Here is an 18,881-nt window from a genome sequence, read left to right as displayed (position 1 = left end):
CCTCCATCCTGTCCTATCCTTTAAACCCGTGTTCCACAGGCAAGGTGGGATGCCCTCAGAGCTGGGAGGGCATGCCTAGCTGCCTGGGTCCCCAATCAAGTATGTCAGGAGGACAGGGCAGAGCATAGGGATAGTATTCCTGAGGCAGCAGCTGGGTTGATAGAGTCACAGGGGCACCTTGTATGAAGAAGAGTAGAGGAGTGGGCGCTTGGAGACCTACAAGTGACCTGTCTTGGCATGGAGGCAAGGAGGGGGACTCACACTTGGTGTGGACCCATCTTCAGTCAGCACAGAGAGGAGGTACTCTTCTTATGAACCTCAAGGACACGTTCTAGAGCAGGGTGGGCCATCTGGAACAGGTAGGGAAGGGGTCTAACTCCAGCCTGTAGTCCAGGAGCTATCACATGTTGTCTTGTGGATTAGCCAGTCTCCCACAAATCAGTACTCCAACTGTGAGAGGCTTTATTTAGGACCCTGCATTCCCAGGCCCTTAGCTGTGGCTCCCGGTCTGAGGCTGCTCCTCCCCCTCATGGATGACTGTCAGCTTTGCTTCATTTACCATTTAAGCCAGCCCGATGACTGTGCTCACTGTGCTCATCTGTGTGAAGCCCAGATGAGTTTGGGAGTGACCTTCCCTAGCTGGGTTCCAGACCAGGGAAGTCAGATGGGATGAGAAAAGTCTTCCCTTTTGATAGGTCATATGGAGGGTTTGCAGGCTGTGTTGACCTCTTGATGTGACCTTAAGCTTAGCCTGAATCTGTTATCATCAATATCTGCACTCAGATCAAGACCTCTTCTTCTAAATCTGTGAGCACTTTGTGGACAGGCAGACCCTACAGGGATGGGTAGGTGCCAGGCCTATGGAAAATGTCATCAGACTCAAAATAACACTTGTTCCCAGACACATGGGGAGAGAGGGCATGTGTAAGATGGAGTTATTTGAGGAGAAGAGCTAAGAAGAGGCCTAATGACCAGATAGTCCCTGCTTGCAGAAGTCAGACAGGGAACCCCCAGGGCTCTAAAGTGAGCGTAAGAGTGGTGTGACCAATCGGTGTGTGAGGAAGTCTCACCTCACAGTTCAAGAGCCTCAAGTGAGTCATTCTCTTGCTATACTTTTAGGGTTCTCCAGGAGAGAGAGGACCAGCTGGTGCAGCAGGGCCCATCGGAATTCCAGGGAGACCTGGGCCTCAGGGACCTCCGGGGCCAGCTGGAGAGAAAGGGGTTCCTGTAAGTACCACCTGAGGTTGGGGTCCTCTCCCAGGTTTGGCCATGTCCCTCCTGTTGTGTTATCTCCATGGACACTCCCCTAGGGTGGGAAGAGGCAGAGGCTATGGAGTCTGACTACCTTATAGGGAAAGACCTCTGAGGAGTTCCAGGCAGCTCAGTTTGGCCTACCCCGAATGCTGATAGCACATTGGCTAGACACAGTCTGTCCCCTTACAGACCTGTGTTCTGTCTAGCCTCTGTGCCTCCTAGGTAGTTGGGCGATACTGTCTGCTGGGTGAACATCACCTCCCCGCTGGCCTCGCCCCATGGCTGGGCCTTTTAGGAAAGAGGCAAGTGTTTGGGATGGGTGGTCCCTTTGTTGATGAGAGCACAGGAGGGAGACAGTGTCTGGCAATGGATGGCAGGTAGGTCCCCAGAAGGCAGAACAGCTCCTCTGTGAGTCCTGAGTTCATGGGGCTTTGAAAGCCCTCTCAAGCCTGGACATTGGGCAGGCCTGGGTTTCCACACAGCCTTCTTTGATCACCTCATGCACAGTGGCACCCAAACCCCACTTCATGTCTATAGTTCATATGCAGCTTCATTACCCCCGATTTCCCACAGCTGTTGGTGTAGATTTCATAGATTTCAGTCCACCTTCCCAATCTCCGTGAACAGTGCCGTAAAGAGCATCCGTGTAGGATAGGCATGGAGCACTGAGCTAGACACATATGCCCACTGACTTAAGCGAGTGGAGCTCTGTGTTCTGTGTGTCCTGCCCTCCTGGGTTCACACGGAGGAAGAACATGTAGGCCACATTGGGACATCAGTACCATGGAGAATCTTGCAATGTATTGTTGCCAATTGATAGTATTGTGCCATTTTTAGTCAGGTACCCAGAATGCAGGTCCAGCTGGATTCTGGGTGCAGCACCGAAGCCCTTGGAGGTTCAGGACATGTGGCACTCACAGTCTTAACCAGAGGAAGCTTGCTGTTTCCAGAGACTTGATATTTAAGCAGGAACCTTGCAAGAGCTGCCCTTGCAAGAGCAGGGAAAAGCTCACTGTCTCCCAGAATAGCTCCAGCTAGAGGAAAGGACTGAGAGAGGGCCGGGGGTCTCTGTGACTCCCAAGCAGACAGGGAGAGATGCTGCCCAAACCCTGGACCTGCCAGAGCACTCTCCAGCTTGGGGAGGATGGGTTGACTTCACTGAGTGGGGAGTGGGCTGTAGGAAGGACAGGATGGGCTAGCCAAGCATCTGTGTCCCTCTCCTCTTGCACACAATTTCTTTCTTTGTGTCATTGGAAGAAAAACTCCTAGCTGAGGTGAGAAAATGCTTGTTGCACTTGGGTGACGGGATTTTGTCAAAACTGAGCATAGCAAGAACTAGTGAGGTCGCTGGAGATTATGAAGGAGCACTTGTAAGAAAAGCATGTCAGAGTTATGAAGGCAGATAAGGGTTTGTATGTGTATATGTCTGTGTGCATGCTTGAATGCATGTGCATGCATGGCATGCTGTGTGAATGCCATGCGTGTGTATATGTGAGTATGCATGTCTGCATGCTTTTGTGTGTGTGTGTGTGTGTGTGTGTGTGCGTGCACATGCACAAGTAGTATGCATGTGCATATCCTGTGTGTGAGCATGCCCATGGACATCTGTGTCTGTTTGTACTTGTGTGTGAACACATCATGTGTATGTGTGTATGCACATGTCTGTGTTTGTGCTGTGTGGACACATGTGCGTGCATATATGTCATGTGTATGTGTATAGGTATGTCTGTGTGTGCACAGGCAGGGTGCTCACAAAGAATTGACAGAGTAACAGTTTGCATAAGCAGCTGCTGAGGCCATCCTGTAGCTCAGTATGGTCCCTGCTCGCCAGCTCAGAGGAACCCAAGCAGGCTCAGGGACTTAATTCATAAGCTCTGCTAATAAGCTTTGACAAATATATGGGAGAAGCCACTTAAATCAAAGGATTTGTTTGGACCTGTGGTTCCAGAGGTTTTGGTTTGTAGTTGGTTCCATTGCTGTGGGTTTGGAGTGAGACAGAGCTTCATGGTAGAGGGATGCTCTCCTTATGGCAGCCAAGGAGGTGGTGGTGTCCCTAACAAGATCCAGCCTCCTTGGACTTTCACAGCAACCCCAGATAGAATGAAGCCTTCACCATTATGTGTTCAAACCATAGCACTAACTGTGCCTCAGTCTCCTCATCTCTAAGGAGTGGCCTCTAAATTGCCTCCTGCTCCCCTCTGAACCATTTCATACTGTTTTACTCTGTGTAGTGTTCTGAGTGTGACTCTGGTACAGCAATGTGCTGGCCATGCAGAGTTGAGAGCCAAGCAAAATCACCTCCATGCCCCTCCTGGCATGTTAGGATCATGATGGTCCTAACCACTACCTCACACCCCCAGCTTCCTGCCCCAGAGCCCCTCTCTGGGGTGAGAAGTGGTGGCATGATGTACCCAATATGAAGCTGTATTGAGTCTGAATTGCTTGTTCTCTCTAGGGTGAGAAAGGTCCACAAGGCCCAGCTGGCCGAGATGGCCTCCAAGGTCCTGTGGGGCTCCCTGGTCCAGCGGGCCCCGTGGGTCCTCCTGGAGAAGATGGAGATAAGGTATGGAGCAGCAGCAGTGCATGTGGCCAGGCAGGCAGTGAGTGTGGGCAGTGTTTTAAACAGCGTTGTATTCAATATAGAGGGCTCAGCTGGCAGAGCAATGCTGTGCCCCTTCAGACCTGGCGTGAGGGGATGATTTTGAAGTAGCACATAAACAAATGACAACAGATAAGACCTGTCACATGTGTGGGGAGCCTGGAAAGCACATGGCTCCTTGGCAGCGTTTCTGTTGCCTGAGACTTGGGGCAGGCCGCAGCCAGAGCTGAAGAAATTGTTCCCTGCTCCCTTCTGAACCCTTTCAGACTGGGACTGTGTGGGGCTGGATTCCATGAGGTTTTACTCTGTGTCTATTTTTAAGCATCTTCCTTTGAATGATCGAAGTTCTGTTTTTATTACTATTTCTGATGCCATTACTGTGGAGCCTGGATTTCATACTTCATTAAGGAAAGACTGTGCGGCTTATCTCTTCAGCTCCACTCTCCGTTTGTCATAGCTCTCTGGTGATATTTCTGACTTTGTCACCTCTGCATAGAGGAAGTCTTAGTCTTATGTCTCCATGTGGCAGGCAGTCCAATAGAAACACTGGAGAGGACGGTAGATTGCCACATCACCATGTCTACTAAAACCTTTGCAATAATCTGAGAGCCATAAAGGAAATTGAGGAGCTGGGGAGATGGTTCATCATAAACCGCTTGCTTTGCAAGCATTAGGACATGAGTTTGATTCCCCAGACCCATGTTTTAAGAAGCCAAATGTGGTTGTGTGTCTATAATCTCAGAACCTGGGAGGTGGAGGTGGGAAGACCCCTGGGGCTCTCTGGCTGGCCAGCCTAGTCTATGGCCACTGAGAAACCTGTCTCCAAAAGGAACAGATAAGGAATCAGGAACTGCAGAGATGTCTTGCATTGGCTGCTCTTGTAGAGGACCAGGGTTCAGTTCCCAGAACCCATATGGCAGCTCACACCTGCTTGTCACTGCAGTTCCAAGGCATCCAACACCCTTGTCTGGCCTCCTTAGAGAGTCCCATATGCAGTGCACAGATGTACATTCAGGCCATGTGCACCTGCACACACACACACACACACACACACACACACACACACACACACACGCACGCGCGTGCACACACACAGAGACATCAAAATCAAAAAGAAAATCAAGTTCACATAAGGACATGCTTTCTGTTGGAAAATCTTGGGACCATCTGGAGAGCAACTGTTGTTAGTCTCCAAGAAAGATTGCCCACGGGACCGGGGAAATGCACATACAGCCACTGATAGCATCCTTCCTGTCCCTCCCCAGGGAGAGATCGGGGAGCCAGGCCAGAAAGGAAGCAAGGGGGACAAAGGCGAGCAGGTAAGAGTGTGAGTATGCTGGGGTGACTGCTGAAGCAGAATGACCCTGTGTTCATACTCCATGATCCCGGCACTGCAGACTCCTGGTCACACCGGAATATTCCACGTGTATGTGTGTTAAGGCGTGTGAGGAAATCTCTTGGTGTGAGAACATTACCAGTCATGTGTCTGCCTGGGGGCCCATCCCTGAGGACCACAGGGCTCTGCAGAGGCAAAGCGTCCATTGTCCCGTGGTCTTTCATACATTCAGGGATGCGGGGTTGTGGGTGCTGCAGCCCTGTCACCCTCACCAGCCCCCTCAAACTAAGGACTCACCTGAGCCTCAGACTAGTGTTGGGGCTTTACTCCTGAAGTGACATCAGCAGCTTCAGTGTGGGCCTCTGGCTCTCTGTTTCTGCACCCACAGTGACAGGCAACTGAGGAGAGTGTGTGAGTGAGGCGCTTTGAGACCCCTGACCTTGTTGTCTGAGGGGGCGTGTGGTTGTTGCTGAGAGGGCATAGAGTGACGTGCCCTGCCTCTGTTACCCGTAGCAACTCAATCGTGGTTGAAGTGAGAGCCTTGCTGCCTTCTCAGAGCCTAAATCATGAGCTTGTGCCATGATGTTAATAGTGTTCCTCTGATGACTGGCACATCTGAGGACTAACTCTGATAAGCCACATCCTGCACAAGCCAGCCACTTCCAGAGACAGAATTGACCTACTCCTGGGCTTGTCTGCAATTCCAAAATAATTATGTCTCTGTTTGACCCTTACAGGGTCCTCCTGGACCTACAGGTCCTCAAGGCCCCATTGGACAGCCAGGCCCCTCGGTGAGTATGTTGAATGGTGTAGCAAGGCCCACCTCTCAAGCTGCTGCCAGTCCTCACCCATGCTCACTTCCATACTCCAGGGAGCAGATGGTGAGCCTGGCCCTCGTGGACAACAAGGCCTGTTTGGGCAGAAGGGAGACGAAGGCTCAAGAGGTTTCCCAGGACCACCAGGGCCAGTGGGATTACAGGTAACCATGGATCTTCCCAGGACCCCGCCCCCAGCCGAGGTGTCAGTATCTTGCTGAGCCCACTCTTCCTGTCTTGTAGGAATGAGGAAATTGACACACACACACACACACACACACACACACACACACACACACACACGTGTGCGCGCACTTGCATGATGCTCTTGCTTTGGCATTTACCATGGAATCCTGGGAAATGATGACCTATAAGAAAGGGATACAAAGTCCACATCTGAACACACCACCTAGAAGTGACAGCCATCAAGCCAGCCCAACTCATTCTGTCCTCCCGGTTACCTGTTCCCACCCACGTGACTCTACTGGATGTCAGTAAAACCCCACACTCACTGTGCACCGTAAAGCATACACCAGCCTTTTGTTCTTTGTTATGAGGCATGTTGAATGCCATTAAATATTCTTTGAACACAGACTTTATTTTGGAAAACACAATTTTTAGTTACTGGTGGTATTTGGCATATGGTGGGCACTTGATTTATCCGGAAGCTTCCCTGCTGCCGGCTCATTAGGTTTATTGTTTTATGGGAAGCCTCCATAAGTGCTGGTCCCCATAAATCTCTGCCTTCTCCTCTGATTATGTCCTCGGCTGTTTGAGCCCTGGAAGCAGGAAAAATCCTTCCATGGAGCAGACTCATGGAAACACATTTCAGGGCCTTTGGGAAGCATCACAGGAGTGGCAATCATGGTGGGAACTATGTGCGTCTCTCACAGAGTAGCACCTCACCAGTGTTCTGTCCACAGGGTTTGCCAGGACCTCCAGGAGAGAAGGGTGAGACCGGAGATGTGGGCCAGATGGTAAGTGACTGGGCCGTCAAGACCCAGTGTGGCTCCCCTGGCTTATGTTCTGGGGAAGGGTATTTACATCTTGTCTTGCTCAATGGCCTGTCTTCCTCCCAGGGACCCCCTGGTCCCCCAGGCCCCCGAGGACCCTCTGGAGCTCCAGGTGCTGATGGGCCACAGGGTCCCCCTGGAGGAATCGGCAACCCTGGTGCAGTGGGAGAAAAGGTAATGTCTGTCTACACATCACAGTGCCTGTGCCATAGCTACATGAGAAGTAGTGTGTTTATGTGTACACACAGTCCTGTGTGTGCCTGTGTATGTGTGTACCTGTGTACCTGTGTATGTGCACACACATGCATGTATGCGTGCGTGTTTGTGCAGAGACACTTCCATCACACCCGTCTTGAAACCTAAAAGTAAATACATGTCCCTAAGTTCAGAGCCCTGACACTGTTCATTTGTAACAGCTGTTTACAAAATTCAAAGCAATAACACGTCTGTTCCTCCAAGCCCCACTCCCTCCCGTCCCTCTGTCTCAGATCTGGTGAAAGTCCTTTACATTGAGCTTGCTGCGACCTCCTCTTCCCAGCTCCACTTTCTCACAGCCAGGGCCTTGTTACTCCTTCTGGTTGGTGTTAGGGCTGGGCCCTTGAGATTGACTGAGCATGGTGAGCCCAAATGTGTGGGCACGAGTATGTGTGGATATGTGCACGTACGCTTGTGAATACACATGTGTGAACATGAATATGTGTGTGGGCACCATGACAGTTTCACTGTGAGACTGAGCTTCACAGGGTTCTGGGAACACAGCCTTAGGAGGCCATCTTGGGCCTTGGGAGGGCTGGAAGCTTGCTGCTTGCCCTTCCTGGGACTTGCTTCTGATGCAGGGCATTATGCCTAGAGCATTTATTTGTTCTTTTTGATAAGAAAGAGGGAGAGGAATGGGTGTGGGTTAGAGGCACTGCTGCCCCCTCCCCACTACCTCACCCCTGCACTGCCTTTGCTTGCCAGCATGTCACAGGCCTTTCTCTCTGTCTCAACACTGCAGGGAAATACCTGTGCTTCTGCCCTGATTGCCTGTGTTAATTACTCTTCCCATTTCTGTGACGACAACAAAATCAACTTAAAGGCTGATGGGCTTGTCTGGCTTATCACATTGGGAAAGGCATGGTGGCTGGTGTGTAAGGAGGCTGATCACACCACATGTGTCAGGACACAGAGCACCTGCTTGGGACAGCCTTGCCCCTTATGACCTGTACAGTGCCCTGACACCGCCTCCCTACACATCTCTGTCATACCTCTGACATTCCTCATTGGCTTCCTGCTGCATTCCTATGAGCTATCTGACAACCCTGACCCCACAGAGTCCTGGACACCAGATGGCCAGGGATAGGCAGGCGGATAGTCAGGTGCTTGTGGATGGTCTGTCCGTTGTCACCATCAGTGAGGGAACATTCTAACACTGACTTATCTCCTCAGGGAGATCCTGGTGAACCTGGAGAGCCTGGTCTTCCAGGAGAAGGAGGTCCTCTGGTGAGTGTGGCCCTGGAGGAGCAGTGGGGTGTGCCTAGTGGGAATATTGACAAGGCACTGGACCAGAAGCATCACCCTTGCCTCAGTTTCCCCTCCCATGAAATGAGTCATGACCTTGCTATGTCGAACAACATAGAATATGATAGGAAAGTGTGGTGTCTTGTGGGGGTTGAGCTTGTGTGCCTTCATGTGTACATATGTGGGGCTGAGCACACACATGCAGACCTCAGCAATGACCTCACAACTCATGGTCACCAGTAACTACCATCTGTGGTATGTAGGCCCTTTCACAGGCTGCTGTAAGTGTGAGCATTGCTAGCCTGAGACTATCCAGGCCTCTGAAGGTTGGATATGTTCACTGAGAGGACATCCTCCAGAGTATCTTTGGGCCTAGGAAGCATCTTGGGGGATTGAGGCATCTCAGTTTCCTGCTGTTTTCTGTGCCTGAGAACTATGGGGCTCCCTACCTGCCTTTCTTCTGTCCAGGAGCCAGCCCTTACTAAGAGCTGAGCTAGGCCTTTGAGGTTTTAGAAGGCCATGACTCTTTGCCTGTCTGGTGGAACATGGAGTTGCTATAGAGAATGGGAAGCAAGAACAGTACCATCCCCATCCTGGGGCCCAGGGGATGCTGGGAAGGGGCTGCTGGTGAGATGCAGCAATGAGTCTATGGATGGCCCATCTGAGAACTGAACCATCTTCCTCTCCAGGGACCTAAAGGAGAAAGAGGGGAGAAGGGAGAGGCTGGCCCCTCTGGTGCTGCTGGACCCCCTGGACCCAAAGGCCCTCCTGGAGATGATGGTCCCAAAGGCAGCCCTGTGAGTAATGCTAGATGCCTTGGAGTCCAGAACAGGGTCCATTCTGAGTCTTTGTAGTGCCTGCATTATGTGTTCCCTGGCCTAGGAACAGCTGTGTGAATGCTGTGTGTCTCAAGGGTAATTCTGTCTACTCTAGAAGTTTCCACAGCAGCTACTAATGAAGCTGCGAGAGGGGATGTGGGGAGGCATGGGATAGAAGCAGCACCCCGTGGGGGCCCCTGAGGAAAGATCTGCAGGCTCAGGGCACTGCTTTTCCCTGCCGGCCCCCATTTTGCATCAGAAGTCGAAGGGGCCACCAGAGTGGATGTGTGGGTAGGACGCCTGTCCTCACTAGTCTCAAAAGAGCAGAAGGCTGCTGCTCCATGCCTGCCTCCTAGGTTGGGTTTGCTCTTCTGTGAACTCTTCAGGATAGGGGCCTCCTGATCAAAAGTGCTGGAGGTGTTGGGACTGTCCCTTGTCCTGTGACCTGGGTTGTGGTGGGCCAGGCAGGGTGTGTCAGGCTGCTGATAGCTTGCTTCTCTCTTTTCAGGGTCCTGTGGGCTTTCCCGGAGACCCTGGTCCCCCTGGAGAGCCAGGCCCCACAGTAAGTGTCCATTCATTCCTGCTCCCGCTTGCCATTCCCAATATGCTTCTACCCCTCCTGGAGGGGTTCTACCCAACCTGGAGGGGTTCTTTAGGTCGCTTTATCTCTCCAGGTTGTCCCTGTTCCAATACCCAGAGTTTGTGTACACTGAGATACACTGAGGCTGGAGGGGCAACTTGAGCTATCCTGTGAAAGCAACTTTCTTATTCCCACAGGGTCAAGATGGTCCACCTGGAGATAAAGGGGATGATGGCGAACCTGGACAGACGGTGAGTGTATGCTCTGATGGCTTCCTGGTAGGAGCATCCCTGCATTCTTGGGTCTTTATGAGAAGCCCAAACTTAGGTCTCTCTTGACAATGGCCAGAGCTTAGGAGCCCAAGGACCAAATGATGGCTGAGACCATTCCTCCAAAGGGAAGATGCATATGCAGTCCCACCAGGGGACCTGTACAAAACTCTAAGGGCTCTGCAAAGTGTCCCAGAGCTCACTACCCAACAGGTATGCACCTTCTCTCACAGGCCCAACATCCCTGTGACTGCGGCCACTTGGCCTTGCGCAGCTGTTTTAATGCAAGGTGGTCTCTTTGGGGTGGGACCAGGTGAGCCCCTCAGGTCCCTTGACTGGACTGTGCCTTTCTCAGAGGTCTCTCCAGCTCACCCCCAAGGTGGGTCCAGCTTCTAGGGATGACTGACTATCTAGATCTTTTTGCTGCTGATGTGATGATGTTACAGGTTGGTGCATTAAAACAAAATAATAAATGTGTTTGTCTCAGGGTGCTAGAGGCTAGGAAGTCAAGATAGAGGGGCCTGATCACATGGGGTGTCCTGCTGTGGCTTAACAAAGCAAGAACGGATGTGGTGGCTCATGCTTCTGATTCCAGCACTCGAGAAACTGAGACAGAGGGCTTGCTATAAGTTTGAGACTTTCTGGTCTACATAATGAGTTCAGTGTGTCAGCAGCCTTGGTTTCAGAGTAACACCTGTCTTAAATAATGATAATATGGTGGATATCATCATAAAGTGATGAGGAAGGGGAAGTGGGCCTAAAATCACCCTTTTATAATCAGGTCATTTCTGTGACAGGGGTGTGGTCTATCTATGGATACTCACATGACGATAACCAGCCCCCTCCTCTCAACACCAGCACAAGGGCAATTTGATATGAGCCTGGGTTTCATAGGCCATTCAGACCGTGTCACTGAGCCGAGGGCAAAGACTTGTATCACTGATCTGAGACAGGCAGCAATGAACATGAAAAGCTGGGGACATAGGCTGTGAGCCAGATATGTCCTGTGCATGCTCCTGTGACCCTACCCCCTGCCTTAGACTCCCAGCTTGGTCCTTCTGAAAAGGAGATGTAGGCGATGGTGGAGACCAGACTGCCTGAGTGTTAGACTCAAGCATACCCCAGGGGGATACCTTTGCTCAAGATGCAGCAAGTGTGGGATGTGAGTTGGATTCTCTGAGTGCCACCAACAGGGTACAGGACTTGCTATGCTCACACCACAGAGGAGACCATGCAAGGCTAGCCATAGAAAGGACTGAATCTCCATGTGTTTCCTTGGCTGTGGGCCACATAGCCCTGTGTCCTGATAAGACAAATTTCTAATGTTCTGTGTTCTTTTCCCCAACCAGGGATCCCCAGGTCCTACTGGTGAACCTGGTCCATCTGGACCTCCAGGAAAGAGGGTAAGCCCTTCTTCCCACCCCTCCCCACTTACTGGCTGTTTCCTGTACAAAGCCCTCTACCACTTGTGGAGCCCCTGATGCCCCACATGGCCCTGAGGAGAGTACATGGATACCTGAATTGTGGGACACACTCATCAGGTCACAGATCTGTGGGGTGATACATGGGGGGACTCTGAGGAAGCAGAGTCTAGGCCAGGCGTGTTTAGGATGGCTGATGACTGACATGTCTGTTATACCATCACAGGAGAGAAAAATTTCAAAAGCTGGACTCTCCTTGTCTCTAGACCAGCCTATCTGAACAAAGGAGGTCCAAGACAAGGAACAGATGTCCATATTGCAAGCTCTAGTGGGTGCTGGACTGTGGTGTTTGGGCCTAGGAGTGCACAGGTGGGAGAGGACCTTCGATACACAAGGCATCTAGGGCATCCCTAGATCCACCAGAAGCTTTGCAGGCTCCTGGAGTCGTGGGACCCTGGATGGGGCCTACATTTTCACTGGAGAGTGGTCCAGGGTGGCCTCACACCTTGCAGCCCTCCTGGAGTCTGGGCCTGGTCTCCAAACTCAGAGCTCAAGTCTTAGTTGTTATATTGTTTTTCTAGGGTCCCCCAGGCCCTGCAGGCCCTGAAGGCAGGCAAGGGGAGAAAGGAGCCAAGGTAAGTTACCATGGTGGCTATGACTTCTGTGGACCTGAGGGAGGCTGGGGCAGTGGCAGGGAGCAGTCTGAGGACAGAGGAGCTGAGCCGTGGAGCCAAAGGGAGGATGAAGAAGGCAGAGAAGGCAGAAGCCAGGGTGAGGTCACACCCAGTCTTTGACCTATGACAGAGGGGAAGACAGTACACACAGGAAGTGGGGCCTTAGTAGACTGGCATGGCCATTACCTGAGTGGTATATGTGGTACCCAGCACTGGAACACCCAGCCACTCCTGCAGTGAGGTGACCAGCAGGCCTGGATGAGAACATTTGCCATCTTTCCCTGAGACTTAGTGAGCTCTGCATCTGAGGCTGTGTGTCTCAGCACCCGGTGGGTGACCTGCTGTGGTAGTTACCACGATCAGCAGGAGTCAGGGAGTTGCTGTGTTTGGATATTAACAGGATGGAGCTCAGGCCAAGTCAGCCTTCATGGAAAGATGGGAAGTAACACCATCTAGGACACATGGGGGCATCTCTGCAGTACCCCAGGGGTCTTGGTCTGGGAGCCTCTGAACACCCATAATCTCCTCTGCAGGGAGAAGCCGGCTTAGAAGGCCCTCCTGGGAAGACTGGCCCTATTGGCCCCCAAGGGGCCCCTGGGAAGCCTGGCCCTGATGGTCTTCGAGGGATCCCTGGTCCTGTGGTAAGTGGCCTAGCAGGCCTAGGATGAGGGAGAGGTGCTGATGGGGGCACATTTCACATCCAGGAACTCTGTTTCAGGGTGAGCAAGGCCTCCCAGGATCCCCAGGCCCTGATGGTCCACCTGGCCCCCTGGTGAGTTGCATGACATGTCAGTGTGTCTCTGTAGGCAGGGCACTGGGAACCTCTGTGACAAGGACACTGACTCCTCTCCCTTCTCCTACAGGGTCCTCCAGGACTCCCTGGACTCAAAGGAGACTCTGGACCCAAAGGAGAAAAGGTGAGATAATCTGAAGGGACTCCAATATTGCATCAATAACACCATTGACTCGTCCACAGGCGTTATTGACCCACCACCAAATACCTGCTGTGACTGTCATGGGACCTGGAGGTAGATCGACAAAGGAGAAATACACCCAGGGCTTTGAGACTCATGTCTGTATCAAGGTGTCCTAGGAGACCCAGAATTGACAAGAACCTTCTAGAGGCCCTGGTAGCTTCATTAACTGATGGTGACTTTTCTCCTCCTTACACTGATTTATTTGTAAATAAATGAGCTTGCAACACAAACGGCTATTCACGGAGAAGGCAGAAGAGACACTCTTTTCCACTTTGATATCCTTCACCAGCATAATGGAAGCTGGAAGCCCTTCCAGAACATTCTAGAAACTCACGTGAAACCAAAAGATGTATAAGGCAGATAGGGTGGGTTTTTCTCCTCAAAGGTGTTCAAATGAATACAAATCCTTAGCACTCTGCAGTTACCATTTGGTGTCAGCCGCAGGCCTTGGGGGAAAGGGGTACATGCTTATCAAAAGTCAGAAAGTTCATGAAGTAAAAAGATAAACACAAACTGTCCCTCAGGGAAATCCAGTGGCCTCTGGGTCTGGAACCCCTGTACGTTTCTTTTTTGGCTGTCATCAGGGTCCAGGATGATGGTAGTGCTGTGGAATTGAGCCCAGGGCCTCACACATGCTAGTCCAGGGCGTTACTGTTCAGCCACACCCTGGCTCTCCCTGCGTGTTTCTTCAAGTATGTCCCTTACTGGCTAGGGGACATGAGACCCGTCTTGTCGTGTGGCCTCTTATTTCCAATCCTCGACATGTTGACTGCGGCACATTGCCCTGCGTTATGACTGTGTGCCGGGTCACCTGGCCCGCTGTGCTGTGGACTCGGGGCACTGGCGGCATGGATACCTCACACCTTCATTTTGTCACAGGGCCATCCAGGACTCATTGGACTCATTGGACCTCCTGGTGAGCAGGGTGAAAAGGGTGACCGAGGACTCCCAGGCCCTCAGGGCTCATCTGGTCCTAAAGGAGAACAGGTATCTATAGTAACCAACATTATGTCCCTGGAGCAGCTTCTGGTTTCTCTGGAGCCTAGAAGGATACCCTCACTGTCATGGAGTGCTGAATCTTGCTTTGCTGATGGGGCCAGTGGGGGCTCAGGACTTAACTAGGTCCCCAAGGCACAAGTTAGAACATAGGCAACCCCAGGTCCTGGGTGGAGGCAGGAGCTCACTGCTGTGGTGACTCTCAGAATCAGAAGGCTTTAGCAGTCGGACCTTTCCCCGCACTTTACCTCCATGCAAGAGCCTCTGACCCGACTAGCTGGGCAGGAGGCTATGGTGGGCCATCAGCCATGTTCACTTGTGGAGAGAGGTAGAGCAGTGATCACAAACATCCCTGCCCCCACCTTGCCACAGATGCCCACATCTGACCCCAGACTTCCCCTGGGATACCCTGTAGTTGGTTAGCTTGCAGTCCTGGTGAGTCATGGTGGAGGAAACCCTGGCTGCATGTTGGTTTGGCTGTGGAAGGTAAAATGGAGGAGACTCCCAAGCTGAAAGAAGAGTCGTCTGTGTATGGCATATGAGAAAAGACACATGTGTCTTTGCATGGGAACCCCCATTCATGATAGTAGGGTTCCCCACTTCTTACTCCCAGTATGAGAGCACTCATATCTGGGGATCTTTGCTTACCCACACCTAGGTCTATCCCTAAAGACAGCAGGATGTGGGGATGACAGTAGCCTCTGGAGACTGAGCAAACAGTAGACACCACTCTTTAGGTCATATTGGAAGTAGATAGCATCAAAGAATGTGGCCCCGTGGGGCCCTGTCCCAGCCACTGTGGGCAGTTTTCTGACTGCCACGTGTCGCCAGGCTTCAGTGGCACTCTTAGACCTGTGTGGCTCTGCATGGGGTTCACTCACTTCTCCACACACATTGTGTTCTTGGCCATGTGCAGGCTTGAGAAGTATGGGACACACTAGGGACCCAAAGGCCCAGGCCCTGTGAGCTAACAATGGAGGGAGACACTTTCTTCACTATGAGGCTGGGCTGCCAACTGTGGCTGGACAGACTAGATTTTGGGATACTCACTGCTTTCCCTATGCCCACTGTGGTGAGACCTAACACCATGTAGCCAAGCTGGGCAGGAGGTTGGAACAGACTTGTCTGAGTTCCACAGAGTATGGTGGGGGTAGTATCTTAATTCCCAGTTCCATCCAGCCTGGGCACAGGGCTGGGCCTGTGGATTTCAACGTGTGGCTGGTGTTCTGGTGAATCAGTCTAATCCAGTGAGGAAACATGTTGGCTGTCACCGTGAAGTAAATTCTAGAGTGGATGACTACAGCTGCCTGCCAAGATTCAATGTCCCTGAAGAGGAGACTGTGAGGGAGCCTGGAATCATGGCAGGGTCACAGGGGTCACCTTCCACAAAAAAAGCTGGTAACCTGCATTTTCTGGTCCTTTCTAGGGAATCACTGGTCCTTCTGGCCCACTCGGGCCTCCTGGGCCCCCTGGCTTGCCGGTATGTATTTAGGATGGGCACGGGGGATGGAGGACCCAGTGGATACAAGGAGGGGGGAGGTGGACGAGCTGGAAGTCAGGAGAGATGATGGTTGAACCAGGGATTATTTGTATATAATGCAACATTGGGGTTCCAAGGCACAGGAGCAGGAGAGGGGTGGCTGGTGCGCTGGCTGCCTTGCCAAAAGGGAGGGGAGGGACAAACTTTAATGCCTAAACCTCCTTCCAAGGAAAGGAGATCCTTCTGTAAGCATCAGGGGAGGTGGAGGGGGCATCTTGGCTCTCCTCTTCCTGGTGGACATGAGTGGGCCCAGCCTAGTCCAGGCTTGAAAATGTCCTTTTGACATCCTGGCTTGAGCCTCCCTTGTGTTTTGAGGGTCCAGTACCCCAATGTCATTCCTATATCCCTAGCTCTGCCCACTCTGACCCGTCGCGTCAGCTGGGCTTTGGGCCACATGGTCATGGATGTCTAGCAGCCGACTCCTTCCACGCCCCTCAGTAGACCAGGCACTCCCTTGACTTTGATGTTCAAATGTCATTCCCAAGCTGAGCATTGTGGGCTCATCAGACACCCTCTGCCTCCCGGGCTGGGGGAGACGTGAGTGGCAGCCACAACCAACCCTCCTCCTGCCAACCTGCAGAGAGGACACGTAGGGAGTTGGGGACAGGCTGAGCAAAATAGGACCTGTTTGGCCCCTCCGTCTACTGACATTCTGACCTCTGCTCTCTGCAGGGCCCTCCAGGTCCCAAAGGTGCTAAAGGCTCTTCGGTAAGTGACTCTGCCTTGACGGGGCCCATGATACCTGAGACTACCTTGGGGGTGGGAGAGGAGTCCCCTGAGAAGTGGGTCACTTGGACGCCCACCCCAACCTGTGGAGGTCCCCTCCACCTCTCTTCTCTTCTTCGTCATACTATGTGTTGTTGGTATTCTTTGTTTTGATTCTGTTGCTCTACTGCTGGCTGCTTTTAAGTATTATTTTAATTGTTGCTGTTCATGGGGTGCAGTGGGAGAAAATCAAGTGAGATGAGCTAGCTCTGCCAGACCCTGCAACCTCTTCACACTCCGACTAACATAACAAACATACAGAATGGGTCTCGCTGTGGCTTTTCTCTACGTGCATAGGACATGTCCTGATCAAGTTGGGGTCATTAGTGTTTCTGTGTCTTTACTGTTACAATGTGTTTGGAGCCCTCCAGCCTCTCTAGATATTCATGAAACCTAGCAGGCTAGTACGTGTGTCAGTCCCCAATGTGCTATAGAACACCATGATTCATTCCTCCTGTGTGACTATGTTTGGTACCCATCACCCATCCTCCATCCTTCCAATGTCCCAGTCCCCGACCCCCAGCCTCGGAAATCACTATTCTGTCATCTACTTTCTATGAACTATTAATGTTCAAATTATTCTACATTGTATTTCTGGTAATGTTCACTTCAGAGTGCCTCTAGTCATCCCCTCCCCTGTGTCCCCCTGCACAAGACAAGATAGCCTTCTTTATGCCTGAGCAGTGTGTGTGTGTGTGTGTGTGTGTGTGTGTGTGTGTGTGTGAGAGAGAGAGAGAGAGAGAGAGAGAGAGAGAGAGAGAGAGGGAGAGAGGGAGAGAGGAAGAGAGATTCCTTATCCACTGGCTGGAGCATCCAGGCTGATCCCATGTCTTAGTTATCCATCAGTGCAGTAACCGCATGGGTGGTGAGTGTCACACAGACACAGTGACTTTGTGTCCTCGGATGCACACTCAGAGGTCCACAGCGAGATCATGTAGCATGTCCATCTCTCTTTAGTTTCCACATTGTGGATCTCTTCTGTGTTCCCACCACAGTGTCGCGCCCTCTCTGGCACTTCCTTTCCTCTCTGACAATGGCCCTGCTGGCTGAGGTGGGATGGAGTCCCACCAGGGCTGGGTTTACATTTCCCACCATGGCCCATGCAGCCGCGTACTTCCACAAACCTGTTTGTTGGCATTTTCCCTTCCTTTTGACACCCGTCTCCTGTGTTCTGAATGAGCCCAGCCCATCTCAGGCCAACACGCCTGGGCGGCTTGCTCCCTGCCGAGGAGGGTGCTGGCCTCGGGAGCAGAGATGTCCTACCTGCCTTGTCCCCTGGTCCTGGCTTTCTGGAGGGAGTGGGTCCATCAGGTCACAGCACCTGACCGAGGACCGGTTTGTCACTTTCTCCCCAGGGTCCCACCGGCCCGAAGGGTGAGGCAGGCCACCCAGGACTCCCTGGCCCACCTGTGAGTATCTGAAAAGTGTGGAGGGAGATGACAGAGCGTCTGTCTGTCTGTGGAGCTTGCTGTCTGAGATGCAGTGAGACTGAGGGCATTCCCAGGGCCTGGTCCCCAGGGATGCAGAGAGACTATGAGTCTCACAGTCCTGTCATGGAACTCAGGGACTGACTTGCCCTAAGGAGGATTACTGGCTAGAGAGAGAGAGGGAATGTGCATATGCATGTATGTGGGTATATGTGACTATGTAAGTGTGTCATATGGCTATACATACATATGTGTGCTTAGTTATGTGTGTATATGTTCATATGTGTAATATTTGTTTCTGTGTTCATGCTTATAAGTATAGAATTGTGCATTTGTCTGTACCATATACATATATTATATCTATGTGTGAACATGCATGCATGCATGTGAGTATATTTATTTGTGTATATTGTGCATGTGTGTGTTTGTCAACATACCTATGTAAATTTGCAGGCATGTTTCTCTATGTATATGTGCGTGAATATGCATGTGTGTTTCTGTATATGTGTATTATGCATGTATGTGTATGTACATGAATATGCATGTATAAATGTGTAGGCATTTCTATATGTATATGTGTATGCATATGTGTGAACATGAATGTTTCTATATGTGTATTATGCATATGTATGAGTGTGAACAGGCATGTATAAGCATTCAGGCATGTTTCTGTATGAGTATTATGTGTGTGTGTTGTTGTATGACAGAACAGTAGACAAAGCTAAGGCCTTTAGCTGCTGCATTCTGGAGAGGAGGCGGGGCCTTGGGCTCAGGGAGGAAAGGCACTTGGGGGGCGGGAGGAAATACCTGGTAGGTGGATGGTAACGGAATGTTCAGGATATAGGAAGGAGGTGAGAAAACAGTGAGCTGGCAGCTGTCCTCCAACCAGGAGAGAGC

General features: G+C 51.6%; 1 protein-coding gene across 1 annotated transcript in view; it reads left to right on the top strand.

Annotated features, from left to right (window-relative positions):
• Window positions 1-18,881, top strand: part of Col5a1 (collagen type V alpha 1 chain) — a 154,160-nt gene that overhangs the window by 121,102 nt on the left and 14,177 nt on the right. Inside the window, 20 exon segments of the mRNA XM_036184070.1 lie at window positions 1,120-1,227; window positions 3,710-3,817; window positions 5,119-5,172; window positions 5,927-5,980; window positions 6,061-6,168; window positions 6,928-6,981; window positions 7,084-7,191; window positions 8,446-8,499; window positions 9,207-9,314; window positions 9,844-9,897; window positions 10,113-10,166; window positions 11,534-11,587; window positions 12,187-12,240; window positions 12,813-12,920; window positions 12,998-13,051; window positions 13,143-13,196; window positions 14,136-14,243; window positions 15,679-15,732; window positions 16,465-16,500; window positions 17,913-17,966. Coding sequence (XP_036039963.1) covers window positions 1,120-1,227; window positions 3,710-3,817; window positions 5,119-5,172; window positions 5,927-5,980; window positions 6,061-6,168; window positions 6,928-6,981; window positions 7,084-7,191; window positions 8,446-8,499; window positions 9,207-9,314; window positions 9,844-9,897; window positions 10,113-10,166; window positions 11,534-11,587; window positions 12,187-12,240; window positions 12,813-12,920; window positions 12,998-13,051; window positions 13,143-13,196; window positions 14,136-14,243; window positions 15,679-15,732; window positions 16,465-16,500; window positions 17,913-17,966 — 1,440 coding nt within the window.

Source organism: Onychomys torridus, chromosome 4 (genome assembly GCF_903995425.1).
Source record: "Onychomys torridus chromosome 4, mOncTor1.1, whole genome shotgun sequence".
Taxonomy (NCBI): domain Eukaryota; kingdom Metazoa; phylum Chordata; class Mammalia; order Rodentia; family Cricetidae; genus Onychomys; species Onychomys torridus.
The sequence above is the reverse complement of the archived record's forward strand: the minus strand, read 5'-3'. Positions and strand labels throughout refer to the sequence as shown.